Source organism: Odontomachus brunneus, unplaced genomic scaffold, assembly GCF_010583005.1.
Source record: "Odontomachus brunneus isolate Ranch 3 - 2012 unplaced genomic scaffold, Obru_v1 Obru_scaffold_021, whole genome shotgun sequence".
Classification (NCBI taxonomy): Eukaryota; Metazoa; Arthropoda; class Insecta; order Hymenoptera; family Formicidae; genus Odontomachus; species Odontomachus brunneus.
The window spans coordinates 1519750-1536391 of NW_022639471.1; the positions used below are offsets into that span (position 1 = coordinate 1519750).

A 16642-nucleotide genomic window follows, 5' to 3' on the forward strand; every position below is an offset into this window, starting at 1 on the left:
GTTTTTAACGTTTTTAAAGTCTTTTCGAGAAACTTCTCGAAAAGAATACGCGCCGCGGTTTGTTTAGTAATTTCTACACTTGCTCGTTTTGCCAATTATGTTATGTCACTAACGCGACGTAATGTAAAATATTGCACTGCAAAGAGAGAAGGAAAGCTCCATAAAGGTTTAATTGTCCGGAAAATTACTTAAAAAAGAACATGAGTTTAATGAGTGCACGCAAGTTCGAGTAAATCCAATTCTATTTATTTTCTCGATGCCGGTGCTGTAATGTAAAATATCGCTTGCACGAAACTTGCAATTGCGGCTTACATTCTCTCCTAAGCGTATTCAAGATTTGCGAGAATGTAATTAAGAATTTTTTCGCGTCAAGCTCATGTTACACGCATTTCCACGTGCTCCACGTGCGCAAAGTGGAAAAAACCGTTTCAGGTTAAATATAGCGGGAAAAAATTAACGCGGCAAGACATCTTCCTCTTGGACGATGTTAATTGAACCATTTGTTTCGAGCTTTTGCTTGTAAATTCTGTCCCAACTACTGCGAACTGTTTTCCGAAAGATACAATATAAACCAGTGTTGGTCGTTTACGTGTAAATTATGATACTCTACGTTCACATGTCGCAACACGTAAACTACATATATGAGATGTCATCTATAATAAGTAATTCTGGATAATAAGTAATTTATGGATGTCTAAAAAACGTATAACTTGAGAGAGAGAGAAAGAGTGCACAGAATTCTGTGGTAATATTTTTACCTTCACAGAAATCTGTCGTGTAATAAAATAAAAATTTCACGCAATTTGTCATTTTTTTTAAACGTTATACGATATGTATAATATACGTTATATTATATGTATAATGAATATCGAAAGCACATATAGTAACTGTCTTATAATTTAATATTGTTACGTTTTATGCGCATTTTAACGTAATTTACATTCTACACAGTTTATAGTTCGCACGGAAAAGACCGTGTACACATCACGTAGACAAAATGCGTAAACAAATGCGTAATCTTGAAATCTACAGTACAAATGTGACATAAACTGTTCTTAAGTTTCTCCACGAGAAGATATCTAATCGCTATTGTCGTCAGAAGATCTATCCATCTATTCGCGCGTTGCTTTAAAGTTACCTGAACTGATTACAACATTACCTGAGCGATCACATAAATATTTTATCGTCGTCGTCCGACGACACGATAAAACGACGGTCTCCGCGCTTCACTAGAGAGAAATATGTATGTAATAAGCGTCAATGGCATTTTCTTAACAAGAAATATGCCTGATATTTACACATTCTGTAAGACTAATAGTGCGGAATTGCCATGTTATAAGATTTACGAGGCGTGTCTTTCGCGAGGGTGAATTTCACCAGCGCCGTTGCGCAACGGTGACGGCTGTAAAAAGGCCGCGACAGTTGTTGAAGAGTATGGAAAGAGAGAGATCGATCGCTGTCTCCGGAGGAAGAGTTCCGTTACTAATTATAGGCTCGATGATGAAGGGTTAATGTTGAAAAAGCAAGGGGAGGATCCTCGTCTCACCCGGATATCTAGGACGACGGAACAGCCGGCGCGTTTCCCGGCGTGATCGAAAGTGCCGTCGGAAGGGAAGTCGACGGAAGAGAAAATGTTATGGGAGTTCCCGAGGAGAATTCCCGGCGTATCGACATCACTGGTCTTGGACGATTCCTCCGGCGGGGCAATGACGGGCAACAGCAACGGCTCCCCGAATACGTTGAGGTGCCGTTGGCTCCGCAGCGAACCGCGAGTATTATTTCGGCACGAATATCACGTGGGAGAACTACGTGTTCGTGGTGATTGCTGTGCGTAACGTGGCCCCGATGCCACGTACGACTCGCTTCTCCATCGAATTTACGATCGCTCTTCGGCGAAACCGTATATCCCGCGCGATGGAGTCTGCGACGGAGGAGCCGTCGATGATGCTGCTCGCTCTGCAGATGGAATGGCTCCTAGAGGAGGAGGAGGAGGAGGAGGAGCAGGAGGAGGAGGAAGAGGAATCGCCCATGGAATTTTTAGCGCGAAAACACGCTTGCATTCTACTCCGACCGACTCATCCACGTCGTGTTTGGAAGCGCGCGAAAGAACGCCGAATAAATGCCAAACAATCTGGAATATCGATCGAGTGGGACGTAACTGTGTAAAGGAAACGTTTGCCTGTGAGGTTTCATTACAGCAAACTTTTTCTTTTTCGCTGTCCTGATTTTCATTTTGCCGTGCGCACAACAAGAAAAGTGCAGAAAGTAGAAAACAGAGTGCGATATCTAAATTTGTTGTTTCAACATTTAAATGGACTGTTGATGACAATATAAGCAGCTAATATCGTAGTTTTAAAACGTAACTATTAATTAAACTTTAAATTAATTTATTTCAAGTTATAAAAGAATAATTAGAAACATTTATGCGTAAATTATGTCTCAATTATGGATCAAGCGAACATTGCGCGCCCGTGTAACGGGTTATATAGACTATATTTAATTTTATATTAATAATGTCTATATTTACATTGAGATTTAATTTATATAAAATAATAGTATATTCAGCACAACCTATTACCAATTTCATAAATCTAAAGGGACAGCAAAACAACCGATTACTTAGATTTTTTTCTTAATTAAGAGTGTTTGTAAAAGTAATCTTAGAACGTAATTGTAAAAAAAAAAATTAAGAGAAGAATCTAAAAAAAATTTTTTCCATATTTTCAATACTTTTTTAATACATCAATAAATCAAGTTTGATTAAAAATTGGGACTTGATCCGTAATTGAGATTGTTACTCTGCATTCTTTGTTGAAAGCTTAAATATTCATGTTTAAATATCAAAACAATAAAAATGTTTAGGTATATTTCCAGGCATTGATACTTTTACCTTACAATGTCGTACGGTAGAGTCAATAGGAAGAGTAGTATGATAATCGCATCGCGCTCATTTCAAGATAAGACAAGTCAAGATTGATGCTGTGCGACGGGAATCGAAAATATGATTTATGAGATAATGGATCGGCAATTCGCAATTTACGATCTCCCTTTCTTGATTCTCAATTTTCCGATTACTTTCTTTGTTTTTCTCCCTCCGCCGATCTCACAGCTTCGATCTTCGAAGCGCAGCAGCAAGTTCCACCGCTAAAACAATTACGAGGACGCGAACTAGCAGGGCTAATTATTATTAAGACTCGCGTTGCGCGGACGAATTATTATGCATGTCGCGTGTCGCCGAATTGCTGCGCGTTACCTCGGATTACCGCATCCGGTTCACTTGCTACGCTCTTCGTGGTACGCGCAGCAGATTATTAATAGAATTATTATATTCGCCCTAGCACACATATATATATAGTGCCGCGGAACGAAAGGCGAATTGCAACTAGCGCGAGTGCATCGCCTATGTCAAAATGCAGCAAATTTCTTGAACTTAAGCGGCTTCAATTTTTTGTACACAGAGTGCCAAGTGATAGTTTCTAATTGATTAAAAAAAAGGAGGTTCTCAATTTGTCTTGTATATATGTTATCTCATAACTTGAGAACTGTTAGAGATGAAACTTCTTGTAACTTGTTCAGTATGTTATCTGCATAGTTCTCTTAGATTAGTGTCATTATCTGGATTCGTCCAGGTTGTCTGAAAATTGGGTAATTCCATTACCTTCTTGAAAATTTGAGAACATCTAGAGAGGCAAGAGGCGAAACTTTTACTTCTAACTAATTTATGTAGAAGCGAACTTTTAGTAAGTATTTAAAGTACGAAATAAGAAGATTAAAAAAAAGGAATAAACCGCCTTCAAAAACTTCAAAAGCTTTTAAATTATAAAATATATAATTTTGGGTCAATATTCCTATGTACTTACAATCTTATCCTAATATTCGAGCTATGTTAGAAGTCGATGTGAATAAAACTAATTATATAGATAGGTTAGGTATAACTAACTATGTATATATAACTATATATAGAGAGGTAAATAAAATAAAAAAAGTATGATTATTGACTTAATCAATTAGATTTTCGTGCCGTTTTCTAATATTATTGGAATATTAGGATAAGAGTACAGGAACAGTAATATTAATATAAGATTATTTCATATCTTTTACACTGAGGGAAAAATTACCTTAAAATCAATAAATATTTATTTGATAGATGCCATTAACATATTTATTTAAATCTAAATTCTTTTCATTTAAATTAAATATTGTTTACCTGATTTAAGTAAACAATATTTGGTTTAAATAAGGAGAATTTAGATTTAAATAAATATGTTAATGGCATCTATCAAAGATATATTTGTTGATTTTAAAGTAATTTTTCCCTTAGTGTAGAGCTCTTAAAGTTTTTGAAGGCAGTTTATTTTTCTTAAGTTTTTTATTGATTTTAATGTCGCTCCGTTCTCATAAATTCTGTGAGTAGAATAGAAAATTAGTCGCAGACGTTGTTGAAAAAAAAACGAAATCGTCACTGACGTGTTCTCCGCGTCGTTAAAAAATTCAATTATGCATTTCAGTTACGCATTTTAAGAGCGCGAACAAACGCACTCTGGCATTTTCACGCTCCAATCTTCTCGGATTTTCTGGCATTTTCCCATTTCGAGCTCCATACTGGATAAAGACGCAAGAAGTGCATTCATTCTATTCTATTTGCACGTTCACGCGCGTGTGAAGTGTCGCGAAGTTTCGGCTGTGAGTCTCGCGTCACGGTAAGAACTTCAAGCCGAGATTAGAAGACTGCATGCTTTCGTTCGCCGCATGAATATTCTCATTCGGATCTCTGCGCGCGCTGCTGCGTTCACCTTTATTCCGCGCCCTGATCCGCTCGCGTAAAGTCGTCGCAAGTTGCCGCGAAGAATACGCCGCCGAAAACGGCGCCCTGATCCCGGAATTAAGGGCGGAGTTCGCGGACTCTGAAGTTTCGCGATAAGGGAAAGCCGAAGGAAATTGTTGTCCTTCGACACCGCGCCGTCTTTGTAATTTCAGACTCTCAGGATATATGTACGGGGTGATCTACTTTGCCGTTGCGGTCGAATCCTGAGGTCTTGGTAATATTGAGCGTTCGGATTTTCATGTCATCACGTGAAATATAATTCAGATCAGCGTGTATCTCTTACGAAGTAATACGATTCGCACAGGTTTCTGTGATGCTCGCATTAATTTACAGAGAGCTAATGTTAGCGTTAATATTTCTCTTCGCGAAGTGAATCATGTACGAGATGAAAAGAGAGATACACGGGAATATTATTACTCCAATTGTACATGTTCTCTCTCTCTCTCTCTCTCTCTCTCTCTCTCTCTCTCTCTCTTTCTCTGTGTGTGTCTTTCTGTCTATCTTTCTGATTATTTACATCATCAATCTCGATATTTTACTTACGAAGCGCGGCGATTATTTCGTAACGTTTCATTAGCGAGTCAGCTTCTCGCTCGCGCAAGTGTTTCGCGCGTTATTATTCTACGATGCAAGAGGTTGATATTACTTGCGCTTGCAACTGCAGTCCCGCAAGTCGGCACGTGCGGGGGTAGCGATCCGTGAATTTCGCCGCCCCCGTGCAGAAGAGCAACTGTACGTACCCGGCCCGCGAATTCTATGCATGTGTGTCCGATCTCGGGCTTATACACTCCGGCAAAACTTTATTGGCTTAGCCAGCTTATTATTCGCATTTTATGTCGCGCTTTATCGACAAGCCATAACGTGCCGGTCTTATTGCGGTATATCGATCCGCCCATCTCACCCTTTTCATCGCGACTTATTGCGACCCCTTTAGAAAAAGTTTTAATAAAACGAACCAGTCGGGGGCCACTTCGGGGAAAAATGTTAACTCTGCTCGGGAGAGCTCGCCGCACGTTGCTCGATATTTCGCGTTCGATCAGCTTCCGCCTGGTCTCGTGCTCAAGAAAAACGAGTTATCGTTTTCTTTCTCCTTCCCGTCTCGCCACGCCGTTAGACACAGTCGTTTTTATTCGCGATAACAAGTGAAATCGTGTCTCCGCGATAACAACCATCATACGTTTCTTCGTTCATTTCTGTCGTTTTATGATTAATTCCATTCGCTCGGAAGTTAATACATTTAAAGCCGATTTTTCAACAGCAACTTTTAAACTTAGACTTAAATTTAAAGGTTAAAAGATATGTTTAAACACGTCGAACAATTGCATTGAAGTTGTGCAATTTAAACTTCAATCTGTTTTTAAACTGCTGTTGAGAAATCGGCTCTAGGAAAAAATATATGTGTTTATAATTGCACAGTGAAACAATTATAGTCGAAAAATTCATTTTTATAGCAAGATTTTTATAGCATACCACAGAGTAGTTGATAATAATTTTATACGTATGCTCTCAGTACCAGTAATCTTACCTTTTGGTAAGATCGACAAGTATGGTTGAGAACGACGATAACTTGTGAGGAGATAAAACATTCTTTCTCTTAGCGTATAATATAAAATACGCATGAAACTGAGCGTTAACTTCGCCAATAAACACTCACCCGTCGATAAATGGCGGTGTTAAAGATCACCAGCGCGATGAACGGGAACATGTAGTACACGAAGAAGTACAGCCAATGTATGTACAGAGTAACGTAGTACTTGTCGTTCCTCATCGCGGTCGGATAGATGCAGTATATCGTGACGTTGTATTTCCAGTGTATATCGACGTGCACCTCGATCTCCCAGAACCTAGACACACGAAAATTTAATCTCCCTTCTCATCAGCTCAATGTCCGGACAACAAACGGCGTCGCGCTGGTGTTACACTAACTTTGGTAAATTGTAAAGGAAAGCGAAGACCACTATAACCAGCACTGCCACCTGTGCTCGTCCATAAGTGCAGAACGATCTGGCTTTCAGCGGATGGCAGACAGCGATGTATCTTTCCACGGTCACCGTCAGCGTCAGGTACACCGTCACGATCTGTGCCATGCAGGACAGCGGGTACAGAAACTTAATGATCTTCGGATAGACGATGAACTTGTAGTGAAACAGCAGGCCCGTGTACGTGTAGATCGCTGGCAATCCGTAGATCAGTATCTGCAAATGAGCATAAGTGAGATCTCGCGATTGTCGCATTTCTGTTTTACTGTTTCGACGTTTAAAATGCAGTATAATCGGCTGATGAGAAGTTGTAGCATTTTCCCTCGAGGAGTCTTGCCGATTCACCCTTCAATTTCGAGTGGAAATATCCACTCAACGACTTGGAGTGGAGAATTCGCTCTGTATGAGTGAAAAATCACTCGAACCTGGTCAGTCTACTTTCCAAGTGGAATTTCACTCCAAGAAATTTAGAGAGTATACTGTAACTATTAGAGTTTGGAACGTTCGTATGAAATTGTGAAATGAAAAACGGACGCGCCAATTTTCGTGACGTATAATTATTAAAAATTCAAATTCAATTCATTCATTTTCGACATGTTTTCATGTTGATCTTTTGATGTGATCTTGTTAACGAGATCTCATTGTTCCGATCTCGTTGCTCGTTGTTCCCGAAAAAAAGATTATCTTTCACATTATTTTTCACGCGCACATACACGCCCTTACGTTTGCAAAGTTTGATTGACGAGTATAGGAATAGCTCGTAATGAAAGAACATAGGGTCAGAGAAGTTCACTGTATGATTAATTAATAATCACGATAACAAGTGAAATCGTGTCCCTGCGATAACAACCATCATACGTTTCTTCGTACATTTCTGCCGCCTTATGATTAATTCCATTCGCTCGGAAGTTAATACATTTAGAGCCGATTTTTCAACAGCAACTTTTAAACTTAGACTGAAGTTTAAACTATATTTTAAACACATCAAACCATTGCATTGAAGTGCAATTTAAACTTTAATCTGTTTTTAAGTTACTGTTGAGAAATCGGTTCTTAGAAAGAAATATATACATTTATAATTGCACAGTGAAACAATTATAGTCGAAAAATTCATTTTTGTAACAAGATTTTTATATTTTTATAGCATACCACAGAGTAGTTGGCAATGCGCGTTGTTATCGCGAGTGGTTTATATGTAACGCGTCCTCGAGAAGGTTAGCGCGGGATCCTGCGTACGAGCTCTCCGGTTGATATTTACCAAAAGAGTACCAGCTCCGTCAATCTTATTAATTTTAGCTTTACTCACAAGTTCAGGAAGCCGTGAAACGGCACACTGGGACTTATTTACATAAGCTTGACCCGCAACTCACATCTCATATTATCCTGATGCACACACATGCGACGCATTTTTAATGAGTTCATTTTTTATATCCTCATCGCGAATTTACATAGCACAAAATTATAAGAGAGTGGATTAAGAAAAAGCAATCTTGAAGCTATTTGCTGTTTGCGCGCATGCAGTTTTCTAAATCGACATATTTTGGAGACAGACATCTCGTATGAAATATTTTCTCTGTACACGAAGAAGATTTTATAGTAGAAATTATGGAATTTTTTAAGCTAGGAGTAGATTGACATTCTGTAGTTTATTATCCTTTTTATTTCATACTATTTATATATTTTTATATTTTAGAAAATGAAATATATAATTTAAAAATATTCTATATTTCTAGCGAAATTTATTACGTTCTTTAGCAAAGTAGATCTTACTGATAATCTAGTTTCTGCGCTGCCAGAAACATAGCAAAACTAAAAAGAATAAAAAAGAAAACTATAATATTCGCTCGGCGTGTATTATCGTATTTGTCTATTTGTTTTCTTATCGAAGTGGATTTTATCGGAATATATTTTATTTAGTTTACGCATTTTTAACTGAGGTTACATATATGTATTCCTTTAAGACGAAATTTCCATGTTTAACAATGATAATTGCACGAGACGTTACGAGAGGCATTTCCTTGTTCGGTAACGACGAGATTTTTCTCTACGCAATATTTTCGAACTTGCAGGGTCCGAGGGAATCGTGCAAGCCATATGCATATTTGAGATAAAAATATGGAAGCAGAGGTGAAGTTATAAATTACACGTTTAGAGAAATAACTTAAATTGCAGGGGAGGTAAAATAGGACGCGCGTGGTACACACCACGTTTATTTTAATGGGAAGCAAAGCGTTGTAAATTTATCACCGTACAAAACACAGGATTAAGAGCGATATTAAAACGAGAGGTCCGCACTTCATTACTACGAGTCGTGACGCATTTGCTGATTCTTGCGTTTCTCTTTTGTCTCGTTTTTTTCCTTTCCTTTCTCTTAATAAAGGAGCACGTGTACAGGGAGTATTCCGGTCGGAATAACCCCTAAATGAAAATTTATTGTTGCGCGCAACATGTTAATTAAATCCGCGGGGAGAATAATAAACGCGCAGTGCGCAATATAAAGCTTCGAATTGCACTTCTTTAATCGCCTCCGGCGTATATAAATGTATCTCGTGCGGATGGTACAAACATGTCCGTTATTTTCGAAGTCTCACGCCAAGTTTTACGCGAATCGTCCGCACGTACGGCGCAATCTCGAAAATTTATAATTATGAATCCTCGAATTTCTTATTATTTCACATTTTTCATATTTAATATGAGGTGAATCCAACTTTTGAAATTAAAATCCCTCGTAAATGAAAACTTGAACCAAGCCCCAAAGCTGAGATCAAACGACAAAACAGAATTTTGTTTCCGCGAGCTCGCGAAAAAATATCTCGTGATTGTGATAAAAAGTAAAGAAATTTTTAGATGTTCACTTATCAGTCCAGGATTATCAAATGTCTCAATATCGAGATAAATCGACGCTTCTCTCGATTTCGCATTTTTTTTCTCTTTTACCGACGGGTTATCCTGTGTATTCGCGACTGAATTCTTTGCGCTTAAAAAGTTGACTCGTATCACTTTCGGCATGAGTGCCCTTGGTGTTTCGAGAGCGTCATTAATAAAAGCTGGCCGACAATAACAAGGCGTCGCGATAAACCCTACGGAAACGCAGCTCGATGGCTCGGAAACGGTGCGAAGCGCTGGATGTTTTTTCGCAAAATTTTATCTGGCTACGGTTCGCGCGCATGATTGATTGACAGACCGAGCACGGCGACAGCGAACGCCGGGTCATATCGGCAATTACGAGGCGTTCCACGATCTCATCGCGATTCGTTTCTGGTCGCGAGCCCCAATTAAACGTTGATTTTCCGATCGGTGATCCATGGGATTATTTACGAGTTACGCATAGAGAAGCTGCATTTAAGAAGCCTCGTTTCCTGAACTTTGCACGAAATACGGGACGAACACAAATTTTCACAGCGCTCGGGCAGACTGATTAATAAAAGGACAGGTCGCGCATGTCACTCTGCCCGCGAATTGAAATTTATTTGTCGCCTCTTCGTCAAAGAAGAATTATTCAACGTGACATGAGGAGAAATGAAAACTGTGTTCGCGTCGTAAATATTGATTATTATTTCTCCAATTAATTGATTTGATCAACAGTTCGTGAATAAATGATTAAGCGAAGATGAGAGATAATGGAGTGTTAATATTTTATATGAAAAATTAATTGATTTGACGAACAGTTCGTGAATAAATGATTAAGTGAAGATGAGAGGTAATGGAGTGTTAATATTTTATATGAATATCAGTTATCTGATTGCGCGTGCAAAATTGAGGGATGGGATGTTAGGTCTGGCATTACTGACTCTTTGTGATTGATTTGTGCGGTAAGAGCGAAAGATCGCACAATTGTTGCCGGACCAGATGTTCACTCTATGATCGTTTCTTCCGTGTAAAATACACGGTAGCTTGCTGCTCTTTATAGTGTCGCATAATAATTTTATTTGACGTAAAATTCGATCTCTTTTCCCGCGTGTAAGTAACGCGAAAACATCTCCGGTTGAACGGGCCGCAGGTTTTTCCGCGCAATTTCGCAATTTCAAAAGCGAATCGTTATTTACTGCGCTCATTATTTATGCATTAGCCATATAAAAGTTACGCTTGCCCGCGGCGTACATTTCCTAATCGCTTTCTTTTTCGCCACGCTGTTGTGCAGACCTCGTGCGGCCGCCTTTTAGACGAAGAGCATCGCAGAAGGGTGTGGGAAACGGCGCGAGAACGGGAGAATAGAAATGGAGAGCACTATTCTTCTTGCAGAACTCGGGAGATATTCAACTAACGCAAAGACGAAGCGATAAGAACTGTGAGTGTAAATTCCAATTAGATTTCTCGAGGAAGAAAAAGGAAAGAAAGAGAAAAAGAGTAATCGCTGAATTATAGCAGAGATTATTTTCAGGTTGCAGAACCTGAAGGGCGCGAAGACTCGATCAAAGTAGCAGGCAAACAGGCAGGCAGAAGAAAAGAACGAAGATTTCGTGAGGGTGAAAATGGCAACGTGAGAAGGCGACGGAAAAGAAGGAAAGCACAATTAGGAGACAGAGGAGAAAGAGCAAAATAAATATACAGGAAATAGAAATATACGAGGAGCGACAATCTTACCGCGACGATGATTAGCACGGTGTCGCATCTGGCTAGTCCGATCAACAGATAATTGATGGACGACTTCATCTGCGGCCGTGACAGGATAATCATCGAGATCGTATTGCCGAAGATCCCGAAGAGACCTATCAAATTGATAAGCACGCCGTAGATAATGAAGTCGGAGAGGCCGTACGTGTTGACATCCTGATCGCACTCGATCGGATCGTCATCGCCGATGCTAGCATTGTAGTAATTGGGGACGATCGAGCTCGTCGTCGAGTTCATTTCCATCGTTCAGCCTTGCGATTCGTCCACCGCTTCGTCCCGATTGCGCTTTCCTTCTTTCCGTCGTCTCGTCACGTTACCATTTTTCACCTCCCGCCAGAGCTCTGCTCTGTTCTCTTCTTTTGTCTATCTGTCTGCTACTTTGCTCGAGTTTTCGCACTCTTTAGATTCTGCAACTGAAAATAATCTCTGTTATAATTCAGCAATTCTTTCGTTATCGCGATAAAATTGTTACCGTTAACATGTGTTAGGACATCGTCATTTTTTTTATTATTGTTAAAAGTTAGAACCTCCGCACGAAAACATCCGGTATCGCTTTAAGTCGCTCATCGTAAACTGAAGTTTGTACGTAACCGCAAATTTATATTGCAATTTTAAGCAAATATACGAGTAAATCATAAAATCGTAAAGTCGTAGCTTATGAATCAATCATAATGTTGGTAAAATTCACAAACCATAACTTTATTGACAACTTCTAGTTAGTCGTAAAATTGACGAGAAATCGTAGATATTTACGAGTTATCGTATAACATACGGTCCGCATAAAATTGCAGATCTACTCATAAGTTCTTACGAGTCTTACGAAAACAAGTTACGAGTTTTACGATTTTATTTAGAATTGCAGTATTAGGTCAACGCATAAAAAATCGTAACAAAAGCACGATTATTTGATAAATTAATATCTTATCAAAAATTTTATCCCTTTTTCTATATATTGTTTATTCATTTAGTCATTGTAATAACTAAATTAATAACTAAATGTCATAAATGTGCGTAGAAAAGATAATAGAAATTTTGATTAAACATTAATTTATTGCATTAAATGCCTCTCTACTCATTATTTTGTTATAAAATACACGGCATGTTTATCTCGTACATGATAATGTATTTGATCACGCAAAATCACGCTTTTGTTACGTTATGATTTTCTTTGCGTGTTAATCGAAGTTTACTGTTATTATAGACTTTGATTTACATGATAAGCACTTAACGCAACTTAAAGCGTTACTGTGCGTAAGTTTTTAGAAGTTGAACGACAACATCGGATTATATGTCGCAATTTGCAATGAAGATCTTCACGAGAGTTTCATTTCGGAAATATGAAAATATTGATCTTACATTCAGAGTTGCTAGCTAAAGAATTCTCGACAAGACTTCGACTTGGACGATATATAGTGGAGGATATTTGTTTGCAAAAATTTAATGCCATGTATTTCGAGCTTATAGAATCTCTCAATTGCCTTCTCGTTCGACATGAAAACCGATAGACATTCTTTTCCGGCAATCGTAAATGATGCATTTCGAAATGCTAAAGGAAGAAACTATCTCACCTTTGTTATCAGATATCCCGGCGACTCGAACTTGTGCTGTCTCTCGAAACCGGAAAATTTCCGGGTTCAAGTAGCATAACGTCGTTTCCTCTTTCGTCGTGCAATTTATCTCTACATTATATTCGCGATCGCCCCGTAAAGCGTCTTCGAGAGTTCCGCGTAGATGCTTTTATGATGTATCGCAGTTTTACGACGAATCGCGAACTGCTTTGCCATTCGACTCCTCGGCCGCAACAGCTTCGAAGATGATAGTCTGCAAACTATAAGGAAAAAGTGCGTTTACCATCTCATTTTCGTAAATCAAAAGTGAATACGTTTATTTTTCAAATATGAATAAGAGGAACATTATTCCGTTTCCTGCATCTACGTGAATTTCAATTTTTCCAAACGTGAGAGGATTTTTAGGTTTCCAAAACTTTCCGGAAAAATGATTATAAAGCTAAAAACTTCTCTCAAAATAATCCAAACAAACGAGTTAAGAATATTCCCTATTCTCTCTTTCCTTCCCTTCCTTTACAAGGAATTACGGTGAAAAAAAACGAATCCTCGTATAACATACGTATCTTATCTTGGACATTCTTATTATTTTGATCTTTAAATAGGAATATTTAAACATTCAACATAAAACATATACGCATGTACTAAATATATTCTATGTTGAAAGCTTAAATATTTATTTACTGTTAAATATTCGTGTCTAAAAGCTAAAATAATAAAAATATTCAGAATCAAATAGGTGCATATCTGAGGATTGATACTTTTATCTTGTAACATCTGTTCCGATATTCAGCGTCTATACATGAATATATTTTCCGTTAACGGAAAATATTTTAAAAATACCGAGATGAAGCGTCATAGTCCTATTATTATTTTCACTTTATACATATGTATGCCGCTCGAGTTTTTCCCGGTGCCCCCGTCATCACGATTGTTCGCCGTTCGTTGTTATTATTCAATTTAGTTTCAGTAGGCGCGAGACGCGCGTGACGAAGTGGACGCATTGTTAACCGGCTCATCGAGCGTGACAGCCAACAACAGGCGTGTCGTCGTTACACGACTATTAATCGCAACGTTTACACTCGACCTTTCGAGGGCGCCGAACTTGATTGCAAACAAACACGGTCGTCTCTGGCGCGTCGCGATGCAAAGTCATTAGAGGTCTCCCGCCATTCAGTGTCGGAAATCTCCGTGGTGGCGCGGTTGCGCGCGTGCGACTAGAGATCCTTTAATAAGGGCCGGTTTCACCAACTCCGGTTAAACCAACCTACAGTTAAATTCTAACTACCAGAAGTGCCAATATCGAGATTGAATATAAATTGTTCATTGAGGTTCAGTATGACACTGTTTATGGCACGTCGCATTTAAATTGACTACTTTGCTACTTTTAACCTTTGGTTAGCTTAACCAGAGTTGGTGAAACCGACTCTAAGAGTCTGGTCAACATATATATTGTCACAGTACCTCGATTGAAACATCGTGATTGATCCGCCATTTTTTCTCTAATGACGTAGTAATACCACGTGATAGCAGTGTAAGTCCATGGCGATGCATAGTGCAATAATATATAACAAATAATAAGATTTTATTTATTTCATTTTCTCCTTTATCATCGAATGGTAAAATTGTCACTTCGCACTTCTCTTTCATCATTTACATGTTATATTGTACATATTTAATATATTACATTACATATAAAAAAAACACATTTATTCATAAAAATATAAAACAAGTTGATTGTAGTTTGAACAAAATGAAATCTGCATGAATAATATTGAAATATTATTCGAATCGATGTTTCGTCAGTGTTTGTGACATCAGTCATTCATAATAATGCGCTCGCGCTGAAGCTGCCCCCTTTTTAGATTGGAGAAAAAATGGCAGACCAAAATCAAAACACTCTAAAATCAGATTTCTGATTTTGGCCTCTCTTAAGACTCTTATTAGAGGATCTCTACGTGTAACAAGGTGCGTTCGTCGATTTACGAAGGTCCAGAGTAACGTGTTTTTGCGCGCGGAGATGCTCTGACTGATAATAGTGTGACTTGATTGATCGATCAAATTACGACGCGGAGCAACCTTCGTTCAGACTTGCCGGATGCTGCCGAGTTAATTGAATCATCGTCGGTACGTTTAAACTGCTCGCCTGCGCGGTTAGTCAGCTTAGGTTAGGTTAGGTCCGAGAGTCTCTCGCTCAAATCGACGCACCGACTTGTCGATTTATATCTGCACTTTGTTACGACTCCTTATTAAGATTGGTAATATCAGGAGATAATATTAGCTCTCATAACCATCACTTCAAAGTGAAACGTCTTGAGTTTCCACTTCGTTTGATAAAAATTACTTAGCTCCCCAAATTGTTACTGCGATTAATGTTTTACACTCATACGAATTGTGTTTTAGATCAACACGGTGACTTCCGACGCAATTGGATTTTCGAATTGGAAGAACTTTTCGAGCTGGAAATGTGAAAACGTGAGTGCCATTGAGAAATCAGTAATTAAAAGCAGATTATTTCGTACTTGATTAACGAAAGAGATAATATTATGAGAGATGCGCTCTCTCTCTCTCTTTCTCTCTCTCTCTCTCTCTGTCTCTTGCTCTCTCTTTTTCTCTTTGTACGCCCACTTGCCTACCCACTCATCTACTTAGAGTTTGGAATTATACGTGAATTATTTTAACTGATCAAATTCAGGTTACAACAAATATTATTTTTCACCGTATAAATATTCGAATTATCAAACGAAACGGAAATAAAAGGGAACGTAGTCACTCCGTTGGCGAGATGAACGATCGTGTAACCTGCTTAAACGGAAAATAATTTTTGTTTGTCTCGAGCGCGTTGCTCGTTCGCGCGGCCGTTCGCGCTTTTTAATGACGCAATTAGACGCTTGTTCCCGCGGTACTCGGCGCTTTGCGTTGAATTATTACTGCAATGTACCACCTTTCACCACACGGAGAGAAAATGTTATAGTTTTTCTTTTCATATAAATTCCTTTCAATTTTACTATATTCCTAGCGCAGGAATAGACTGTCAATAAAATATCTATTTTACTAAGAAATATCATAAATTTCGTTAGAAACATAACATATTTTTTAATAGTCTCAGTTCCCCTAAATATAAGAGGTACATATAAAATGAAAGGATGGTCAATTATGCAGAATGACAATCTATTCCTTGGTTACAAAACTCTGTAGTAATGTTTACTATAAAATTTTCTTCGCGTATCTACTTGTGCAAACAGATTTATCATTTATGAATCACACAGAGGGAATATATGTATTACTAACTAAACCGGCTAAAAGCCCGGGTTATCACAAAATGTCAAGGGGAGGAGTTGGGATGTCCAGGTTTTATGTAGCCTATATTTTCTCTCTGCAGGAATATTTATAAATATATTTTCTTAGAGAGTAACTATGCAAAATTTAGCTCAGATCGCTCAAAGGATTTAGGAGTGTGTAGGGAATAGACAGACATTCTATTTTATATGTATATAGATAGGAATATAACAGCTAAGGAATATAACAAATTGCGCTACAACATTAGTAAATTTCTTAATAGCATATTTTAGTTCCTGAAGTAGCACATACACTGAGAGAAAAATGTTTGGTATTTGTAACTAATCATATAGGAAAATAATTACTATAAATTATGGTCA

At 38.3% G+C, this 16642-nt stretch overlaps 2 protein-coding genes across 5 annotated transcripts in view; one reads left to right on the forward strand and one right to left on the reverse strand.

The window, feature by feature from the left end:
* LOC116842081 (FMRFamide receptor-like) overlaps positions 1–16642 on the reverse strand; it is a 56892-nt gene that overhangs the window by 2119 nt on the left and 38131 nt on the right. For 2 of the 4 annotated variants that reach the window (XM_032810772.1, XM_032810771.1), the window contains exons 2-5: positions 12987–13246; positions 11389–11831; positions 6752–7020; positions 6480–6669 (exon numbers count right to left, since the gene is read on the reverse strand). In XM_032810772.1, the coding sequence (XP_032666663.1) occupies positions 6480–6669; positions 6752–7020; positions 11389–11661 (732 nt within the window). In that variant the 5' untranslated portion in view covers positions 11662–11831; positions 12987–13246. Of the gene's footprint in view, positions 1–6479; positions 6670–6751; positions 7021–11388; positions 11832–12986; positions 13247–14070; positions 14152–16642 lie in introns of those variants that run through there. The other 2 variants (XM_032810770.1, XM_032810774.1) reach the window with 2 other exon arrangements.
* The window catches only part of LOC116842080, a 105973-nt gene continuing 104770 nt past the window's right edge, over positions 15440–16642 (forward strand). Inside the window, exon 1 of the mRNA XM_032810768.1 lies at positions 15440–15458. The gene's annotated coding sequence lies outside the window, so the exon portion shown is untranslated. The remainder of the gene's footprint in view (positions 15459–16642) is intronic.